The 21,157-nt window shown below is 36.5% G+C and overlaps 1 protein-coding gene across 1 annotated transcript in view; it reads right to left on the reverse strand.

Annotated features, from left to right (window-relative positions):
* Positions 1-2,980: 2,980 nt before the first annotated feature.
* The window catches only part of LOC150091425 (MKI67 FHA domain-interacting nucleolar phosphoprotein-like), an 86,748-nt gene continuing 68,571 nt past the window's right edge, over positions 2,981-21,157 (reverse strand). The window contains exon 5 of the mRNA XM_090383839.1: positions 2,981-3,413. Within this exon, the coding sequence (XP_090239965.1) occupies positions 3,198-3,413 (216 nt within the window). The 3' untranslated portion in view covers positions 2,981-3,197. The remainder of the gene's footprint in view (positions 3,414-21,157) is intronic.

The raw sequence follows: 21,157 nt of genomic DNA on the forward strand, positions 1-21,157 counted from the left end.
ATTTGGAGTCTTTGGACCATTTTTGGAGGGCCAGCCACATTTTCAAAGCATTTCTGGATTAAAAATGAGAAAAGTTTACTCAGTGGGTTGTCTGTCAAGAGTGCAGAATTAGAAAAAGAGGAGCAGGATTTTCAGTTCCTTCTTTTTTCTGCCTCTTTGCATTGGATGTAGTTATATCATCCCTGGTTGATGGAGCTGGAGTGAGATTCGTAATTGTCTCTTCTGTTGCTATCCATCGTAGCAACAGAAGAAACAACCCCCTGGGGGAGTGAGTTTCTTCTCCCAGGTTACCAGCCCCACCATGTGGAGGCAGGAGCAGAAGTTAATTGTTTGTTAGTAATAAATATATATATAAAATAAAGAAAGGTTGTTTTCCTTTCTGTGTTCTTATTTAAGACTTTAAGCACAGAACCACTGGAAGTAAATAAAAAAGACACTAGAAAACAAAACTTTTTCTTTGGTAAGAGCACTCTATAAATCACTGAGAAAATCACTTGTCACTATCGCTTGGCACTCGGAACCCAAGCAACTTGTATTGACTTCTGTAATATGACCTTGTTGGTAATTCTTATACAACCCTATAAATGTCCCTTATACCTGTATGAAGTTTCTCACTATCTCCTCATTTCATCATACACCACAATACCAGATTTTGTCCTGCTTCATCACAAGCTGCACAAGTCACACCACCACATTTTCTTAAGGGGTGTAGTTCATAATCCACTGGTAGACTCCAAACTGCCCTCCTTCCACATCAAAATTGGTTTGATGAAACTATGCAAGCTTTACCTCAGGGATGTCTCTGCTGCAACTACTTTTGTACTAAATTCCCATTGGTCACCCAAGAAAGCTAAAACAAGGTAATTTTGTTGGACCTCAAATTCAAACTAATGAGGGACCAAGATTTTGAGGGAATTATGAATAAAAAAAAAAATAAGCATGGATTAGCTGCTTCAGATCTATTGTTGAGAACTTAGGGAACAAGGATCCAGACTACAAGAATATAGTTGAAAATACATTGGCAAACACCAAGAAGCTGGGCCGTAACATGAGCGTTAAGGTACATTTTTTTTACACTTCCACGTTGACTATTCAGAAAATCTAGAAAGCGTTAGAGAAGAACAGGGTGAGAAGTTTCACCAAGACATTAAAGACGTGGAATATCAGCGTCATGGCTGACTTGCTGGATGCTGAAGAGGGACCAAAAAGTAGAACCTGCAAGAAAATCAAAGAAATTAAATTTAGACTCATCATAGATCAGTTGTTAAAATGAGAGGTATTTAGTGGACTTTTTACCACACTGTCCTTTTTAAGTATTTTAAACATGTATTTAAATAAGTCTGGTAAAAGAAGCATTTTGTTATAATTTCAGTGCACAAATTCTGCCAAAAATTAATGAAATTTAAAAATTTTCCTTTCATTATTTTTGAAGAAACCCGATGTGATGGAAACAAACAGAAGTCATTTTTGAAGTCAGCATTAGAAAATGATTCAAAAACACCATTTTCTGAGTAAACGTCACTGAATTTTTTTTTTCAAAATTTAGAGTAGTGTTACTGCAAAAAACCATAGAATCATTCTTAGAAAAGTAGGGTACTACCTCCCATTCTCTTTGTCTGTACCATGAGAAAAACTTCACTTGCTAGATTTTTTGACTTAAGTCTAGAACCAAGGAGTTCTGCAGCAGATTTTTTTTTTTTTAAGGTTCATTTTACCAAGTCTTTCCAGAGTATCTAACTTGGTTTTCATAGAAACAACAACTTTCTTTTCTCATCTCTATTTCATTAAATAATGTACTGCAAGTTAAAAAAATAACAAAGAATATTACTAGTCAAACACAGTTTACAACAAAAAAATATACAACTCAGCAGGTAGGTGTGGTGTACTACACTAGCCTACCAAACCAGTGCCCATGGGCACTAGATAGCATGTTTTAAAGATTAAGGGAGGATTTTAGTTAAGAGGGTTTGTACTGTATTTAAAAAAAACTTTTAAACAAGGGAATTCCAGTGAAAAGTATCCCAGACCTTTGGGTCTCAAAACTGCACCACCACCAGCAACTGAAACTCATGCTTTTGTTTTAGAATACTTCCAGCTGGTATTGGCCAGTAAAATTTTGCAAAGGATCATTTGAAATGATCTATAAATAAGGAAAATATTGGATGAGGCTATGACATGACAAGCTTGATATTTCCCTTTTAAACAGGTGCTTCCTGCCACATTTATCCCAAAAAGGAGTTGGGGGGATGAGAGAGATGTAACATCTTTCTCATGACATCATGCAAAACACCTCCTTTGGAAAACAGTTAGTTTCAATGTATATATAAGGATTCTCTGTACATCCCATTGCATACATTGTTGTTGTTTGGTTTTTAGGAGCATTAGCAACTAAGGCCATATTGCTCTGAGAATATGCAGTGGTCATTCCCTGACCTTTCTGCATCCTCCGTATTTGGTGGTCACGGGCTCAAACTCGGGTCTAATCAAGAAGCATGTGCTACGCACTGCTGCTCCTGCCCACGGAGGTACCTGCATACATTGTACTGATTCACATATCTGCACCAATGAAATATCACTTCATCACTACATACAGTTGAACCATGCAGGCATTCACTGTTTCAATTAGAAAGAATTAAAGATTTAATTTGTCTGTTTTCATCAATATATGTCTTAAGAATTTGTTATTCTGCTTTGGGATATTTTTAACTCTGAACACACAGTTTTTCTAGGACCATGTGGGAACATTCATCTGATGATTGATGCAACTTGTCTGAGAATTGCTCATTTTAATATTCTGGAAATGTGAGAATCACAAAAAAAAAAAAAAAAAAACTGAACCTTTCAAATTAAACAAATTATTACTGCATGTTTTTTTTTTTTTTAAATATAATTCACACTGTGAAAGATACCATATACACATAATTAATAGAAAAATTTACAGAAAACTTTTGAAATCCAAATGTCATGTGGAAAACACTGTTTCAACTGTGGATTTTTGTATCTGTTAAATCAAATACATCAATAAATATAATGAACAACCTTTCCAATGCACCAGGTCACTGATTTTATGAATTTTTCTTTTTAACAAATTACGAGCATAAAGCATCTGTAAATTGTATTTTACACAAATGAAACCATGCACCGCTTAGATATTTCTTCTGTGCTGCCTCAATTAAAGCCGGGTAGCTGGATATGTTTTAAACAACCTTTTGCGATTTCTTTTTACGAATTTTAATTGTGTTTGGAGGAGTCTTGAATGTTATGTCATTTTCACTACTGTCAATTTCCATGATATTAAGTGAATTATTAAATTCGTGAATATGACTAGATGTTACTTGCACATCTTGGGCAGGCCTTTCTGTACCATCATTCTGCACCTTTTTTGTAGCTTCCATTTTGTCTTCTTTAGATAGCTATAAAAAAAAAATTCTTAAGTAAGAAAACTGTTAACATATAAAGAGAATTGAACTTACAAAAGACTTTGACAACCATTTTTTCAAAATTGAATAAATGCAAGTGCTATAATTAATTTTATTTACTTACATACCTTTGTTCTTGTAATAACTTTCTGTACTAAAAGAATTAAATGTGTCTGCTGTATGATTTCAGTTGAAGTACATCTGCCTTAGTTTTACGTTATATGTATATTCTTCCATACTCCTTTCCACTTTAAGAATGTTCAAGGTTACAGTGAATTCAAATCTTCCTCCATTTAGTTGGTAAGTATGTGGTATGAGATGTAATTTTCTATCCAGTCAGAGGTATGGATATTTTCTAAATATCCATATCTCTGACTGGATATAGATAGGTGTCCTTAAGTTACTTACATGGGTGGTTGAGGCTGGCAGAATGGGGAAATTCAAAGGCCAGCTGGATAGTTATCTACAGGAGGAGGGAAATGCACAGGTTGTCTATTTCCTTTTCTCTTATTATTAATTAATTAATTATTTTATTTAATTTTATTATATATTATTTTTTTCCTTTTTTTTTTTGGCTGGCGCAGCATAAGCCTTAGGTTCCTTGCACTATATGGCCATTACTAATAGTAAACTTGAAGAAAAACTGTTAATCACAACAAAATATCTAAGGATGGATTACAGAATGGCTGTAATTCCATCATGTTCCAGCTTATATAGGCACCTCTCATGTGGGACTGAAGTCAAATGCTTTGCTGAATTCAGCAAAGCATTTGACTACTGTAATCAGAATTGTAAATAACATTGAAATTATATCCTACATCTAGTTCACGAATGACTTGGTCAAAATAGCCAACCAGGTGGTTAAACACTCTTTATCATTGCCTCCCTGACTTTCCCTTCCACCGAAGTCAGAATGCTACCTACTTCAGTTAGCTCTTAAAGCCACAGTTATTAGAGAAGTGCCAGTGTGGCACTTCTCTAATCAAAGGAACAACTCCTGAGTCTAGGGATGAAATAATAAATTAATCTCAGTGGTTCAATGCACTTTCTTCCCACCTACCCCAAAATTAATGGGTATATACCATCATCTCCAGGAACCTTACTTGCCCTTAGGCCTTTAGCCTTTAATCAACCCATAGACAGATTCTAGGTAGAAGAGCTACTCTCTGTGACTGCCAACTCAAGAATGATCAAGTGTGAAGCATTATATTTATTTTTTCTAGTTAGTGTTTTGCTCTTCAAGGCATAACATGGATTGTAAATCATAAATGAAATATATTAATAATAAAGCACTTTACACCATGTTTATTGTGATATACCGTATTTCCCCATGTACACCGGACCGAACCTATTGGTAACTCTCTAGGAGGCTTCTGGATCAGCTAGTGTATAATCTTGCTACCTCTACTCTGCCAGATAGTGACTGGAGGGAGTCCCAGTAGTGTGTATGCGGGGAGCATTGCCGAGGCCACATCATGTCAAGGATCTGGGTATTTTCTTACCATGTGCATGCCATTTCCAAAAATTTCATTACTTCATACAGCATGTCCCACCCATTTTTTCTTACTATTGAATACACCATGAATTGTCAAACTAATAGAGAAAGCTTATCTGTGAAAAGATCTAAACCTCCCAAGCACTTCCTAATTCATTTCGCAAATATACGTGGTCTCAATTCTAATCTCAATGATGTCCATTTCCACTTGCAGTCTGCCAAACCACATGTACTTTTTCTGACAGAATCTCAGCTATCGGTTGATTCAACTACTGCTCATCTCAAATGCCCAAATTATTCGCTGTATGATTCCTTTCACCTCAAAGGTGGTACTTGTGCATTTGTCCGTTCTGATATTCCTTGTCAGAGACTTGGCAATTTGGAATCTCCTCTCTTTGATCTTCTCTGGCTTAAAATCTCTCTACCTCATTGTGTCAAATTCATCTGTTGTCTCTACCGTTCTCCCAACTCCACTAATCACTTGGAGCTCTTTGACTTTCTCCAGTCCAACTTTCCTCACAGTGAGGTAATTTTCCTTGGTGATTTTAATATTCACAACTCCAGCCGGCTTCCATTTTCTAGTCACTCCGACTCGGCAGGTCAAGATGCTGAGGCTTTTGCAATTACTAATGACTTTGCACAGATTGTTCATTTACCTACAAGAATACAAGAATACCAGACAATCCTAATCATACAGCCGATATGCTTGATCTTTTTCTCACAAACAACTCTTCTAAGTACACAGTCGAAGTGAGAGGTCCTTTAGGCACTTCAGATCACAACTTGGTGATTGTTTCTTCTCAAATGGAGCCTTTATCTCACGGCTATTTCCAACCTCGTGTTGTTTGGCATTACAAGAATGCAAAATGGGATGACCTGCGAGATTTCTTTTCTTCTTTTCCTTGGTCGGATTACTGTTTCAAAACTTCTGATGTCAACGTTTGCTCAGATAGAGCCAGTGAAATTATTCTTGCAGGAATGGAATCCTTTATCCCACACTCCACTTTAAAATCTCGTCCTTTATCTAAACCTTGGTTTTCCAATAAATGTGCTAAAGCTGTTAAAGAGAAGAATGTTGCATATCGTAATTGACTTGTTTCTAATTCTTCAGTTTCATTTTCTGCCTACACCAATGCTCGCAACAATTGTAGAGCAGTTATTAATCAGCCAAGCTAGAGTTTGAACAGGCTAAGAGTAGAAAATTTGCTTCTTGCCCTAATGGTAGCCAAATTTTGGTCTCTTGCCAAAGCTATTTTATGCAACTTTTGCCCATCTCTGCTCCCACCTCTGTCCAAACCAAATGGTTCTGTTGTCACTTCAGCCAAAGATAAAGCCGACCTGCTAGCATCCCATTTTTCTTCCAATTCATGTATTAATGATCTTGGTAAAACACCTCCCACCATTCCCAACACACTCCAATGCCTCCTGTGGTCTTCCATCAAAAGGATGTTAGAAGGATTTTGATGAATCTTGAATCTAAGAAAGCTACAGGTCCTGACGGTATTTTTAAACTTGTTCTCGAAACCTTTGCTCCTGAACTCACCCCTGTTCTTTGCCGCCTTTTTTCAATTTCTTATTCCAAGGGTGTTTTTCCTTCTGCTTGGAAATTTGCTCATATCCAGCCAGTTCCTAAAACGAATGACAAATCCTTCCCATCCAATTATCTTCTGCTCTTTCTAAAGTAATGGAGAAATCAATTAACCGCCAACTCTTAAACTACCTAGAAACCTTCCATCTGATCAACGATCGCCAGTATGGATTCCGTCAGTGTCGATCCACTGGTGATATTCTGGTTTATGTTATCCATTTATGGACTAATTCAATGGAAAAGTTCGGTGAAACACAAGTAGTTGCTCTTGACATCTCAAAGGCTTTTGATCGTGTTTGGCATAAAGGTCTTCTAAACAAGCTTCCATCTTATGGTTTGCCAACTGTTTTTAGTAATTGGTTATCCAGTTTTCTCTCTGATCGCTCACTGAGAGTGATGGTAGATGGCTCTCTGTGTTCTAACTCTGTGTTCTCCAATGCCGGTGTCCCCCAAGGTTCAGTTTTTTCCCCCACTCTTTTCCTCTTGTATATTAATGACCTTCTTCCATTGACTGGAAATCCTATCCATAATTTTGCCGATGATAGCACATTGCATTCCACTTTCCATTTTGAGAAACCTTGTCCTGCTCAATCAGCTCCAACTTCTTGAAAATCTGCTACCAATTCCTTAAATGCCGATCTTCAGGTAATTCTTCAGTGGGGCAAAGACAACTTAGTTAATTTCAACCCTTCTAAAACTCAGTCTTGTCTTATATCTCGCAAAAAGGATTCTTCTGCTCCCATGCTTATCTTTAGTGACACTCCAATTTCTAGGCAAAATGATATTTCTCTTTTGGGGATTACCCTGACTTCTAATCTCTCTTGGCACAAGCATATTACAAATATTGCTTCCTCTGCATCTAAAAAACTTGGTTTTCTCTTTCGCTCTCGGCGTTACTTTTCTTCCAAACAGCTGCTCACTCTGTATAAATCGCAAATCTGCCCTACCATGGAATACTGTTCCCACATCTGGGGTGGTGCCCCCAAAACCTCTCTCAGGCTTCTTGATTCCATTCAGAAGAGGGCAGTTAGGTTAATTAATGATTCATCTCTAAGAGAGTCTCTCCACTCGCTGTCTCATAGACGTACTGTTTCTGCTGCATGCCTCTTCTACAGATACTTCCATATGCACTGTTCTTCTGAATTGGCTTCTATAATTCCCGCTCTCTCTTTCAAAACAGTCCAAACGCGTGCCGCCACCAGCCAACATCCATTTACTGTCCAACTTCAAAATCACAGAACCAACTTTTCATCTTCCTCGTTTATTCATTCAACTGCCATTTTCTGGAATAACCTTCCTTCATACGTATTTCCTGAAAATTACAGTCTACAGAAGTTCAAGTCCAATGTCAACGAATACCTTCTTTCATCTTCTCAACCTCCAACCCAAGCACGGTACTAAGTACTATAGGTTCTAATACCTCTCGTGTTTGGGTTTACATAAAAAAAAAAAAAAATAAATAAATAAATAATATGCAGCTTTTATTGAAAAATTTGGGGTCTAAAAACTGAGTGCTTCTTATACAGTGGTTGTAGATTTTTTTTACTTGCATTTTCCGCTTTTTCGAGTTCGTTATCTTTGCACTCATTGTTTCGCACTTGTTACCGGTATATTAGGTTATGTTTTGCCACGTTCTGCCCAGAAATGGCTCAGAAAAGATTTTTGTATAGTGCTGAATTCAAGTTAAAAGTGATCCAGTTTGCAAAAGTGAATGGAAATCGTGCTGCTGAACGTAAGTTTGGTCCTCCAACTGAGAAAACAATCCGAGACTGGCTACGGGAAGAAGATCTGGTTTGAGAAAGTTTGGGGCAGGAGACCAGGTAGGCTATTACGCAAATCTGCACTATTGGTGCTTGATCAGTTCAGGGCACACATAACAAAAAACACAAAGAAGATTGCTGCAGAGCAAAAAACAAAACTTGCCATCATACCTGGAGGCTTGAAATCCCAGCTTCAACCACTTGATGTCAGCATTAACAAACCATTCAAAGCTGCCATGAGAGAGACGAATGGATGAAGTCTTCTGGGGACAATTTGACACCAGCAGGAAGAGTGAAGAAACCAACTATAGGAGAAGTTTGTACCTGGGTGAAAAGATCCTGGGATAATATCAAGATTGAGATTGTTGTCAAGTCATTTAAGAAGTGTGGCATTTCAAATGCCATAGATGGAACTGAGGAAATATATGAAGACAGTGATTCGTCATCAGACACAGATGAGGACAAGCTAATGGAATGGAGTTTTGACAGTGACGAGGAGTTGTATGAATTTTATGATGAATAAAACTTGAGTTCAATAACTTTATGTAATACATTTTTTTTTCAAATTTCGGGCCCCAAAATTAAGGTGCATCTTATACATGGGGAAATACGGTAAATTGTTTTCTAGGACAAAACAAACAACTAATACAATTTGGCAAATAAATTTCCTGTTATACAGTGTTTCTGAATCCTTTTTAGAATTCTATAATCAGGCCAAAATAAAACTGAACTGGCAAATACAGAATGAAGGGAAAGATTAATATGTAAAAATCACATTTATTCCTATATTCTCTGGATATGATAAATCCCATTCACTTAAAATTTCATATAATCAACAAAATTAAGGAAAGCTCCCAGTTTAACTGCAGTATTTCAATACAAACGCATAACTCAACACTCCTGCCCACACCAACTAAAGTAAAACGTAGGCCAGACAACTTGAGTATAATTAGATATGAAGTTACCCTACTAAAGCAATAAGATTGCCTATGAGGAAGGAGAATCTGTATGTTCTCGACCTCCAAATCAAGTTACTTACTTGTATATAAACAGAAAAAATGAATTTCTACTAATTTCACTCAACCTGTACCAACTCTGGGAATCATTAATATTAATCTATTTGGTTTCAAGTTTGATTTTTTACGGAGAATTGGCAACTTAGGACACGATGCTGGGACCTCCTACAATATGTTACCATTTGAGAATGTATATAAAATAAAAAAAGTGGCAAATAACAATAAAACAAGTAAGAATGTATATAATTTTCTATTAAAAACATTTTTTTATATATCTTTGTATAGGTTTACATTCTGTAAACACACACACACATACCAGTGCTTTAACTGGGACAGTACACAATGGTACGGTGTACTGCCACCTTTATTAACAGTGACGTGTGGATGTAGTAAATTTCAAAATTTGAAATATTCAGTAAATTTGTTTTAAAATTTATGTATTACTCAAATAAGCTTAAAGTTATTTAACTAAATTTGCATTTTTAACTTTCTATTGTTAAGATATTTTCTTTATAAAACTTTATAACCATTTTTAGAATTTTAAATTACTCATTTGGACCCCTGTTTAACAAACTCCTTTATAGTGATTTTTTTGAATTCCCCTTGGAAATTAAATTTAAAATAGTTTCGGTTCAGCGAAGAAAATTTTCGTATATGAACGGATTAGGAGAGACAACTCGGTATACACTTCGGGCCTTCAGGCAATTGATGCTGCTGCACGAATTCAGAGATTTAAAGGGATTACCATTCTACAACTTAGTGATACTCATAATAAACCTACCCGACCACCTGTCCCATATACCAAGAAGTCGCGCTGGTCAAGTGATATTCCCAATGCGGACAATGGGCTCTGGTCAACCTTCTGCTGTAAGTGCCCTGTTCAAGAATTAGGAGAGAGTGGTTTTCTTTTACTCTGACAATCATCTGCTGTTTCGTGGAAGTGCATTATACACATTTTCCCTATCTCTGCTTAAATGGTCACAGTACCTCAATGACTTCACATTTTGGACAGTTTTTAAAAAAAAAAAGAAAAAAATTCAAATTTAAAAACTAGTTCAAAGAACTAATGACAATATCGATGACGAGAGAAGAAAAATGAAGACAATGAAGGTATTAAACCTAAACATGAAATGTTGGCAGCAGCTTTTGAAACTTCGCCATGGCCTGCAGTGTGAAGAAAAAAATGTTCCTGAAAATATAAGGCATGTTAAAACAAATGCAGACATTTTTAAATGATCAATGTACAGTAAATCCTGTATAACAAAAAAATAAACCTATAACAAAATGGATTATTTTGTTATAGGTTTTCCTGTAACAGTTTGATTTTTATAATATTATAGATATCATTTTTTAAGTTAATATTCATTGATATTTAGCTAATTTTATAATGGTAATTACGAGATCTGCCTTAAACACGTCACAGGGTATCGTGACTCACACAGAAATAGCCGATGGCGATTTACGTGTGAGTCATGATTTAATCCATTGCGGAACCTGTCGAATGTTTTCCAAGGTTGATCTGGTGACTAATCATAGTTCACCTGGGGATTCTTTTCTTTGTGATCGATGTAAGGAGTGCACCAATCTTAAATTACAATTTGGTGCACTGATGAAACAATTTAAGTCACTGAAAAAGCGGGTGCTTGCCCTCAAGAATAATGCATCTGGGATCTCGTCAGGGACTCAAGACTCCAGAAATCTACCACGTGATGCACTCCCGATTCGGACCTCAAAACAGAAAAACCAAGTGCAAACTACTCTGGTTCAAAAGGACTGTTTTATTAGGAGACTACTGTCAGGGAAACGGGGAATATTTTCTGTAATAAGGATAGGTGGAGTAGAACAAGGGTATGTCTGCTGGGAGCAACTATTAATGATGTCACCAACAGATTGTCAGATTTTAAGGGGGGTAAAGAGAATATTATTATTCATGTGGGGACAAATGACATTAAATGTACATGATCTGACGATTTGTTGGAAAAATACAGGACCATGCTGAGGAAATGCTGCGAGCTAGGCCACAATGTCTATGTGTCTGCAATTCTGCCCAGACACGATAGAAGGGATTATATGTTAAAAGTCTTGTGGATTAACTCAAGACTTGAAGGACTCTGCAAGGCTTTTGGGGGGAAATTTCTATCAGCTTGGCCCACACTTGTAGGTAGAAGGAATTTGTTTTGTAGAGACGGGATACACATAAACAAAGGTGGTGCAAAAGTTTTTACCAGTATTATTGAGGATACCTTAAAGGTTCAGGGAAACTGCTAGTTAGGGGGGGAATGTGGGTAATACTGACACGCACTTATCTGATAATATTGGTCAAAGTAACTCTTGCACATACCTCAAGAGTTCTTATCTGTTTCCCCAACTGGACATATTATCTAGATGTTCTGGGGGCAGAAACGTTTCAAGTGAGCGGGTAGCTAATGCCAGGGAAGATAGCCTAAAAAACTTCAAGGGTTATTAAATATACAAGAACAGCAAGTCTTAATTGTTTATATAGTAATGTTAGAAGTGTTGTCAATAAAATGAGTGAATTCGAACTGCTGGTTAAAACAAGTAACGTGGACATAATAGGGCTTACGGAAATGTGGTGCCACCAGGAAATAGGGGATGATGAGTTTCGGTACAGCTTGTATAATGTATTTAGGAAGGATAGGGTAGATAGAAGGGGTGGTGGGGTAATGCTTCTTATCAGAAGCAGCCTGTGTGCAATGATAGCTTTCCTGGATTCAGATTTTTTTTTTTTTTTTTTTTTTTTGGTAGTTATTGGCGCATCGGCTTCTGTGGCCATAGTGCACCTCTCAAGGTTTTTTGCAGTACTTTGATCCAAGCCCGAGGCGGGATTCGAACCCGCGACCTTTGGGTTGCCAGGCAGCGCTTTACCCACCCGGCTAGCCCGGTCGGCCCTGGATTCAGATGTTTCACGTGCTAGTGTAGAATCTGTATGGCGTGAGGTAGTTGGAAACAAAGGCATAATGCGAGTAGGAGTAATCTACAGACCAGGTGATTGTGAAGATTATGATGAAAGCCTTTACATGCAAATGGAATGGGCAAGTAAGTGTCAATGTCTTATTATGGGTGATTTCAATTTGTCTCTAATTTGATTGGAGAAAATGGGAAGGAAACTCGACATGGGGAACAAAATTTTAAATTTACTAGTCAGGGAAAGTACTAGAGAAAAGAATATCCTATAGACCTATCCTAGACCAATGAATCAGATAACATAACAGGGCTGACAGTAGAGGAACCAGTAGCAGGAAGTGATCACAGAGTTCTACGGTGATGATGAAGAGAGAGGTAGCAGTAGTAAAAGGCAAAGGAATGGGTTATAATTTCAGAAAAGGAAATTACGATACCTTAATGTGTTACATGGCCTCTATTAACTGGGTAGATATCGCACAGAAAACAAATACAATTGAACTGTGGTATGCTTTTAAAACATTAATCACAGACAACTTGAGTGCGTATTTACCATAAAAAAAATGCTCCAAGAGGAGAGTTCCAAGTTGGATGAATAGTGAATTTGCTCATTACTTGAGCAGAAAAAGGTGGCATGGGAAAGTTACAGAGCAATAAAAATACTGAAGCCTATAACAGCTACAAGATGATCTGTAATAGTGCCACAGAAAAGGTTTATTTTATTTTATTTTTTTTTTTGATTTGGTAGTTGTTGGCGCATCGGCTTCTGTGGCCATATTGCACCTCCCAAGGTTTTTGCAGTACTTTGATCCAAGTCATAGGTGGTAGATGACTTTCATCAACCGGTGAAATACCACCACTTTGCTTATTGGAGGCTTGAAGTGGTGAAACCCATGTTTAGTGTCTAGAGCAAAGTTTCCGGTATCCCCCTCCCCCCATACTTCTCCTTCAACCCATGCATGGTACTAAGTACTATAGGTTTTGATACCTTTCGTGTTTGGGGTTTTCATAAAAAAAAAAAAAAAAAAAGCCCGAGGCGGGAATCGAACCCGCGACCTTTGGGTTGCCGGGCAGGTACTTTACCCACTCGGCTAGCCCGGTCGGCCAGAAAAGGTTTAACAGGCAAAGGCAGTTTATGAGAAATCGCTAGCAAACAGAGCAAAGGGGGGGGGGGAATAAGGAATTCTTCACATTAAATGCTAAGAAGAGCAAGACAAACCAGATTGGACCTTTATGTAAGGGAAAGGGGATAGTATTAAATACACCAGCTGCTGTTGCAGATGAACTCAGTTATTTTGCATCGATATTTACAGAAGAAAAACCTTTTGTGGCAATCGGAAATTGTGGGAGCAAAGTTGAAAAATATGTAATTAATGATTTTGAAATTTCGCAAGATTATTTAATGAAAAAACTTTTGAGCCTATAGGCCAGTAAGGCTCCTGGAGTTGATGGAATATACCCTATAATCTTAAAGAAGGCGGTAAGTGAGTGCATTGAACCAGTGAGGCTAATTATGCGATCATCACTAGACTGGGGAGATTCCGTTGGATTGGAAAAGTGCCAATGTATCTCCCATACATAAGGGTGGCTCTAAGAGTGAAGTGGGAAATTATTGACCTGTCAGTCTGACTTCAGTGGTAGGGAAAATCATGGAGGCAATGATCAAGGGTGGAATTCAGGATCATTTGGATAGAATTGAAATTCTCAAGGATACTCAGCATGGTTTTGTAAAGGGAAAATCATGTTTAACAAATCTGGTTCGCTTTTTTGAAAGGGTCACCCATGAGCTGGATTTAGGGAATAATTTCAACATTATTTATTTAGATTTCAGCAAAGCTTTTGACTTAGTCCCACATGAGCGGTTGCTTTATAAGGTGGAACAGGTTGGAATCACTGGGAAAATCCTTAGATGGATATCAGGATGGCTTCAGGGCAGGAGGCAGAGGGTTGATAAATGGCTGTTCCTCAGATTGGGTTGATGTAAGAAGTGGGGTTCCCCAAGGATCAGTATTAGGACCACTGTTGTTTTTAATTTTCATAAACAACATTGATGAAGGGATAGGTTGTGATGTCTAAATTTGCAGATGATGTTAATGATCACTGTCAAGCTCAGCTTGACAGTGATCATTAACTGATCAGAGAGATCAAGATAGACTTCAGGAATGGTCAGAAAAATGGCAGCTATGCTTTAATCCAACAAAGGATAAGGTATTACACCCGGGAAACAGTAATCCCAAATTCACTTATTCACTAAACCCAGTACTGGAGGAAAGGGACTTGGGTGTTATGATACAGTCAGACATGAAATTCTCTGAGCATTGTAAACAGGTTGCAAGGAAGGCCCATGATGTCCTATCAAACTTTTGCAAGTAGAGATAGGGATGTGATAATCCCATTATATAAGGCTTTTGTTAGACCACACTTGGAATACTGTGTTCAAGTATGGAGACTTCACCTAAAGAAAGACAGCGAGCTTCTTGAAAGGGTGCAAAGAAGGGTAACTCGCCTGGTGAGATTGGCAAAAGTGCATCCTTATGAAGAAAGACGTTGAATATGTGGGTTGCAGAGTTTGGAAATTAGACACCTTAGAGGAGATTTGATTGAGGTGTTTAAATCTCTGAGAGGTATCAGTAAAATGAATGAGGACGAAATTTTCAAGATTATAAATAATTCTAGAACTAGGGGACATAAATTCAAGTTACGGGGGAGATATTTAGATTGGACTGCAGGAAGTTTTATTTTAGCCAGCAAGTTATAAATTAATGGAATAAGTTGCCTACATGGGTGATAGAGGCTGACAGTTTGGGGAAATTCAAAGGTCATCTGGATAGTACCTTTGGATGAGGGAAACGCATAGGATGATAGGTTTAATTTCCTTTTCTTTTATTAATTATTAGTTTTTTTTTTTATCATTGTTTTATTAATTTTTTTTTTTTTTTTTTGCTGGCGGCCATTACTAATAACCAAATATTTTGCAAAATAATTCTTAAGTGTACTAATATAGTACGCATCATGTACGTATGAAAAAAAATCATATCTTAATATGTTATGTATTAATAAATTGTTTTGAAATGTTAGAAAATTTATTTATTCTCACTTATTTCTGAATGTTGAATTACAGTATTTTGCATTATTGAACATGTCATATTTCTTTATAACAAAATTTTTGTTTAATGAATTTTTGCAAGCGAACAATCAACTTAGTTATATAGAGGTCCAACTGTAAATTTATTTTATTAGGGGTTTATCTCACTTTCACAGGTGTTTTGTTCATCTAAGACGCAACACCCATTTTGGGGAACCTCTTACCTTTTTCCTGACTCCTCTCCGTTGGAAATGTTATTTCCTAAGGGCTCTTATTGGTTCCCTACTAATTTTTCTGCGACTTTTGTTACAATATAAAAGTTTGTTCAACACTAATAACTTTGTATTTGTGCATTTTCAATTCAGACAGACAACAGTTTTATTTAACTGCCCACGAGGTAACAAGATTGTGAGTGAATTAGTATTAAAAAAAACTATCTCGAACTGTAAAGTAAAAAATGAAAAGAATTACTAGTTTCTTTTCACTTTCCACAGTTAAGAAATTAAAAACAAGTGAAAATGTGAGTGTGAAGGCTTAACTACAGAGACTGTGTCAAAGACTGTTTTTGTTCCTGGTGGTATCTGCATCCAACAGCAAGGGATGACTGAGGTAAATGACTGGCCAAGTTGCTGGACTGTTGATCAAAAATATGACTTCTGTGCAAAGTATAATTAGCTAAATTATCAAAATAAGAGACTTCGCTGTGCATTATGTAAACAAACCAGAACTCTTGGAGTGGAAAAGAAGGGCATGAAGATTCTTGGAATGGGAAAATAATGAAGTTACCAATTTTGGCAAAAGTTGAGAGCAACTGCTACTGTCTTTAAGAAAGAAAATTTTCGATCAAAAGGAAACAGCGGGACATAAAGCTGCTTGCACAAGCTGAGAAAGAGACCCTTGAAAATCTGTTTAAAGAGTTTATATATTATAATATGTTATATTCAGTGCTTTTTTTGAGATGGTACGCAACAGTATGGCGTATCGGCACCTTTATTAACAGTGACGTGTGACATTTGGATGTAATGCACTTTGAAATATTCCTTAAATTTGCTATTCAAAAATGCTTAAAATTATTTACCAAAATTTGCATTTTTCACTGTCTATTGTTAAGATATTTTCTATATAAAACTGTATAACCATTTTTAAACGAAAATACTTTCCGTTGAGTGATAAAATTTTCATATAGCAAACAGATTAGGAGAGAATATACTCGGTATGCACTGAACTTGAAAATCTGTTTAAAGAGTTTATATATTATAATATGTTATATTCAGTGCTTTTTTTGGGATGGTACGCAACAGTATGGCGTATCGGCATCTTTATTAACACAGTGACTTGTGACATTTGGATGTAATGCACTTCAAAATTTGTAATATTCCTTAAATTTGCCATTCAAAAAAGCTTAAAATTATTTAACAAAATTTACATTTTTCACTGTCTATTGTTAAGATATTTTCTATATAAAACTGTATAACCATTTTTATAATTCTAAATTACTCAGTCGGACCTCTGTTTAACAAAATCCTTTTATAGCAAATTATTTTGAATTTCCCTTGGTAGTTACATTTAAAATACTTTCCGTTGAGCGATAAAATTTTCATATAGCGAACAGATTAGGAGAGAATATACTCGGTACGCACTGTTCGCATTTTTGGCCTTGAGGCAATTAGTGCTGCTGTGCGAATTAAGAGGGCTAAAGGGATTACCATTCTACAGGGCGCCTCCATAGCCAGGTGGGAAGGAGCTGCAGTGCGTAGCACACGCTTCTTGATTAGACCAGGGTTCGAGCCCGCCACCACCAAATACGGAGGATGCGGAAAGGTCAGGGAATGACCACTGCATATCCCCGGAGCAATATGGCCTTAGTTGCTAATGCTCCTAAAAACCAAATAACAACAACAAAAATAACCATTCTACAACTTAGTGGTACCTAGTAAAACCTATCCGACCACCTGTCCCACATACGGAGAAGTCGCGCTGGTCAACAATGACCAGATTAAGAGGTATTCCCAATGGGCTCTGGCCCACCTTCTACTGCAGTGGTATCCAAACTTTTCCCATACAGGGCCATATTAAAAAAAAATTAGAAGTTAGATTTCTTTAGTGTGTCCTTTTCCCATATCTTGTATGTAAAAGTAAAATTGAAAATATTCGAAAATTTTATTAAGTACAATACACAATTACATTTACTGAACAAAACATTTAATGAGAATTTTTTTGATAATTAACAAAATTTTAAATGCTGTTTTAGTTCACTTTCCTGGCGGGCCGTAGGTTGGACACCTCTGTGAATCAACTGTAAGTGTCCCGTTCGAGAATTAGGAGGGAGTGATTTTCTTTTACCCCGACAAATAATCATCTGTTGTTTCGCGAAAGTGCACTATCCAAATTTTTCCGTGTCGACTGGGCTAGCCGGGTGGGTAAAGTGCCTGCCTGGCAACCCAAAAGGTTGTGGGTTCGAAACCTGCCTCGGGCTTGGATTAGAGTTAAATGCAAAAACTTTGAGAGGTGCAACATGGCCACAGAAGCCAATGCACCAACAACTATCAAAAAAAAATTGCGTAAATTTTTCCCTATATCTATTTACACGTTCACAGTACCTGAATATCTGAATGACACAGACATTTTGGACAGTTTCAAAAAAAAAGAAGAAAAAAATTCAAATTTAAGAACTAGTGACAATACTAATGACGAGAATAAGAAAACAAAGGTATTAAACCTAAACATGAAATTATGGCATCTGGTGAAACTTAAGTTAGAAAATTGTCAATTAGGTTACAGTTAAATGAAAGAGATACAATTCGTGGATTTCGGGAATACCTAATTAAAAAGATGGTTTCAGAAGAATTGAAGCATTTGATGGACGCTCTGAGTAGGATACCAATTTCATTGAGTGAACATGAACGAGGATTTTCACAAATGAATCTGATTGTCAGCCCAACCAGAGCTTCGTTGATGACAAAAACAGTTTCTTCACTACTGTTTATAGGCCCACCACTGACCCACTTCAATCCAGCAAAATGTGTCGATTTGTGGCTGCTCCGAAAACGTCATTAAGCAAGAGACACACAAAGAAGAAGAAAAGAAGTCTGCAGAGGGTGTCAGATGAGAACTTAATAAAAATTTGGAATATTCTACAAAAACTTTATTATGAAATTATTTTTATTTATGTTATTTATTTTTACTTATTATTTTTAGGGGCCGTAGTCTAACGAAGGACCCTTATAATGTCACTCGGTTGTCTGTCCATCCGTCTGTCACAGCATTGTATCTCTGGAACCACTTTGTGAAACTTAAGTTAGAAAACCCCGGGGGCTCACATCTGGTGAGTATGGGCTTGGCAGCACACCCAAGGTCCTGAGCTGGATATCATCATTCTTCTCTTTCTTGGTGATTCCCTTCTAGTTCTCTCTCTCTCTCTCTCTCTCTCTCGGGGTAACTTGAGAAATTTTTTTTTTTTTTTTTTGGATGGTGCAGTATAAGCCTCAGGCCTATACTGCACCATCCAAATTATGTTGCACCATATAGCTAATAAAAATTGTCAATTAGATTATAGTTAAATAAAAGAGATACAATTCGTGGATTTCGGGAATACCTAATTGAAAAGACTTGAAATTTTGCATGGATTTGTATATCACATGGGCCAACATAATGCCATATTGATCGTTGTGAAAAAAATTTGTCTAAGAAATGGGGGGACAAAAATGTTGTTGACAACCTATAGCTTATTATACGCTGTTGGAAAGAGCTCAATGAATAGGTTTAAAATATAATTTTAAAATTAAAAATGGCAGCACCAGACAGAAAATGTAATTTTCGTGTCCCCCCCCCTCTATTTCTGTTGCTAATGGAGCTAAAAATTTAAAAATCACATTAGCCATGCATTATTCGATGTTTATCAAGGGAAAACTATTCCGATTGAAATCTATCATTTAGTGTTAAATTAAAAAACCAATTTTTATTGCACTTCGATAACATGCTTCTTTGTACTAAGCAACTCTCCTTTTGGTGATGGAAAAAGGTTGCTAAATAGTTAGTTATAAAGGTCATTTATAAATTTTGTGAGGAGAAGTATTTTTTAATAATTTTAAAAGCAGGAGTTGTCCTGGAAAGGAGGTACTCAGAGAGCCAGTGTTGAGGCGGCAGTGATGGGGACGTGCTTGTGCAGAGTCTTGCACGGCCCTCCCGCCAGTCGACTCTCCCCCAAGACTTTAATCGCTTCCCCAGGAAGAAGTCTGAGTCACTTCTCCCACCCTTGTCATTCACAACAACTACAAAGACTCAAATAGACAATGTTTTCGTTAGTTCCTCAGTTTTAGGCCAAGTCGGGGTGTTAGAAACTTTTTTTTCAGTTAGCATAAAGCACTCTATTTGAGATACTACACTAACGACCATTCGTGACTATGGACCCTTCATCCTGAGTGCCTGGCACTCAGTAGTTGACCGATTTATCTACTTATTTTTTTAATATACTTGAATAATAAATTTATGCTTAATAAACTGTGTAAAAAAATATCAGGGGAAAAAAAAAAAACTTTTAGGGTACTTTTCATATCCTTTTAATTTTCAATTTTTCCTGATAGAAAAAAAATGAGTACCGGCATCTATTTTTTTTTTTTTACAAAAAAAGCACTGGTTATATTATATATATATTTCTAGCTGCAGTGAATTAAAAAGAAATAAATTTGTGGAATAAAAAAGGATTTCAGCTGCTGGGACCACTCCATCTTATCAGGGACAACAAGGAACAAAACTCTAAATCTCCCTAAGGGCTGGGTTGAAAGGCTGTGGTTCTATGTAATGCAAACCACTCACACAACGTACTTACCCAGGGCACCAACAGACAAAAAGAAAAGGAGGGAAAATTCCTAAGCAGCTTCCCCTCTAAAAAATTCATTTCTTTCTATTTCACTGTAATGCAATGTTTGAAATGAGTAGATTGTAATAAGAATACACCACAAAAATATGGCATTCAAACATATCCTTTAAAAAACACATTTTTTAGATTTTCATTTGGTCAACACCAAATCTTAAATAAATATTTGTAGTGGTGAGTCGCATCTTTACTCTTCAATAGTTAATGAAGTTAGTATTTCTTTATGAAGAAGCTCATGAAAACCAAAAATTACATTGATGTTATATTTGTTTATGTGAGGTTTCGATCATGAACTGAGCTATTCATTTTTGCCTGTTCATAATACTACCGTATGTTGGTTTCTCTGTAACTACCTCATTTGGAAATGTATTACTATAAGAAACTGGCAATATCAAAAGGTTTTTTTTTTTTTTTTTTTTTCAGTATGCAGCATATTGCTAATTAATATAATCATGTCACCATATTATATTTTAAAATAACGTCTTCACAAGCAAATCTTATCAGGGGAAAAAAAAAAATCCTAGCTATTTCACTTCCAGTTCTCAGTGATGCACAGCAAGCTACAACAAAGTTCTATAGAATATTAGTGCAGGAAAAGTGCCATAAAGAATTTTCTACACTACACTTTGCCAATTAAAAATAATGAAGTGGATCAAAAGTGAATGTGTACACAAAGAATACTAAAATCATGCTGACATAATTCTAACAGATATTTAGATTTTTAAGTATTTCTATTTCTTTTGTTTAAAAAAAGGGTTAGAAAGTGATGTTTAATAGTGGGAGTATGCTTAACATATTATATAAACTAAATAAAAAACCAAAATCACATCAGATGAAAGTGAACAAATATTTTCCCTGTGGCCTTGCACAAATACTTTGTAGAATATATAAAACTGGTAATCTAAAGGGGCTGGAGGAGCACAGGTAAGCACATTGCACACTTGGATCCATATGCTTTCACAGAAAACACAATCCATTATTATCTAAGCACTGTTG

The sequence above is a fragment of the Mastigoproctus giganteus genome, chromosome 1 (assembly GCF_048544385.1).
Source record: "Mastigoproctus giganteus isolate SK-2022 chromosome 1, ASM4854438v1, whole genome shotgun sequence".
NCBI classification, from domain to species: Eukaryota; Metazoa; Arthropoda; class Arachnida; order Uropygi; family Thelyphonidae; genus Mastigoproctus; species Mastigoproctus giganteus.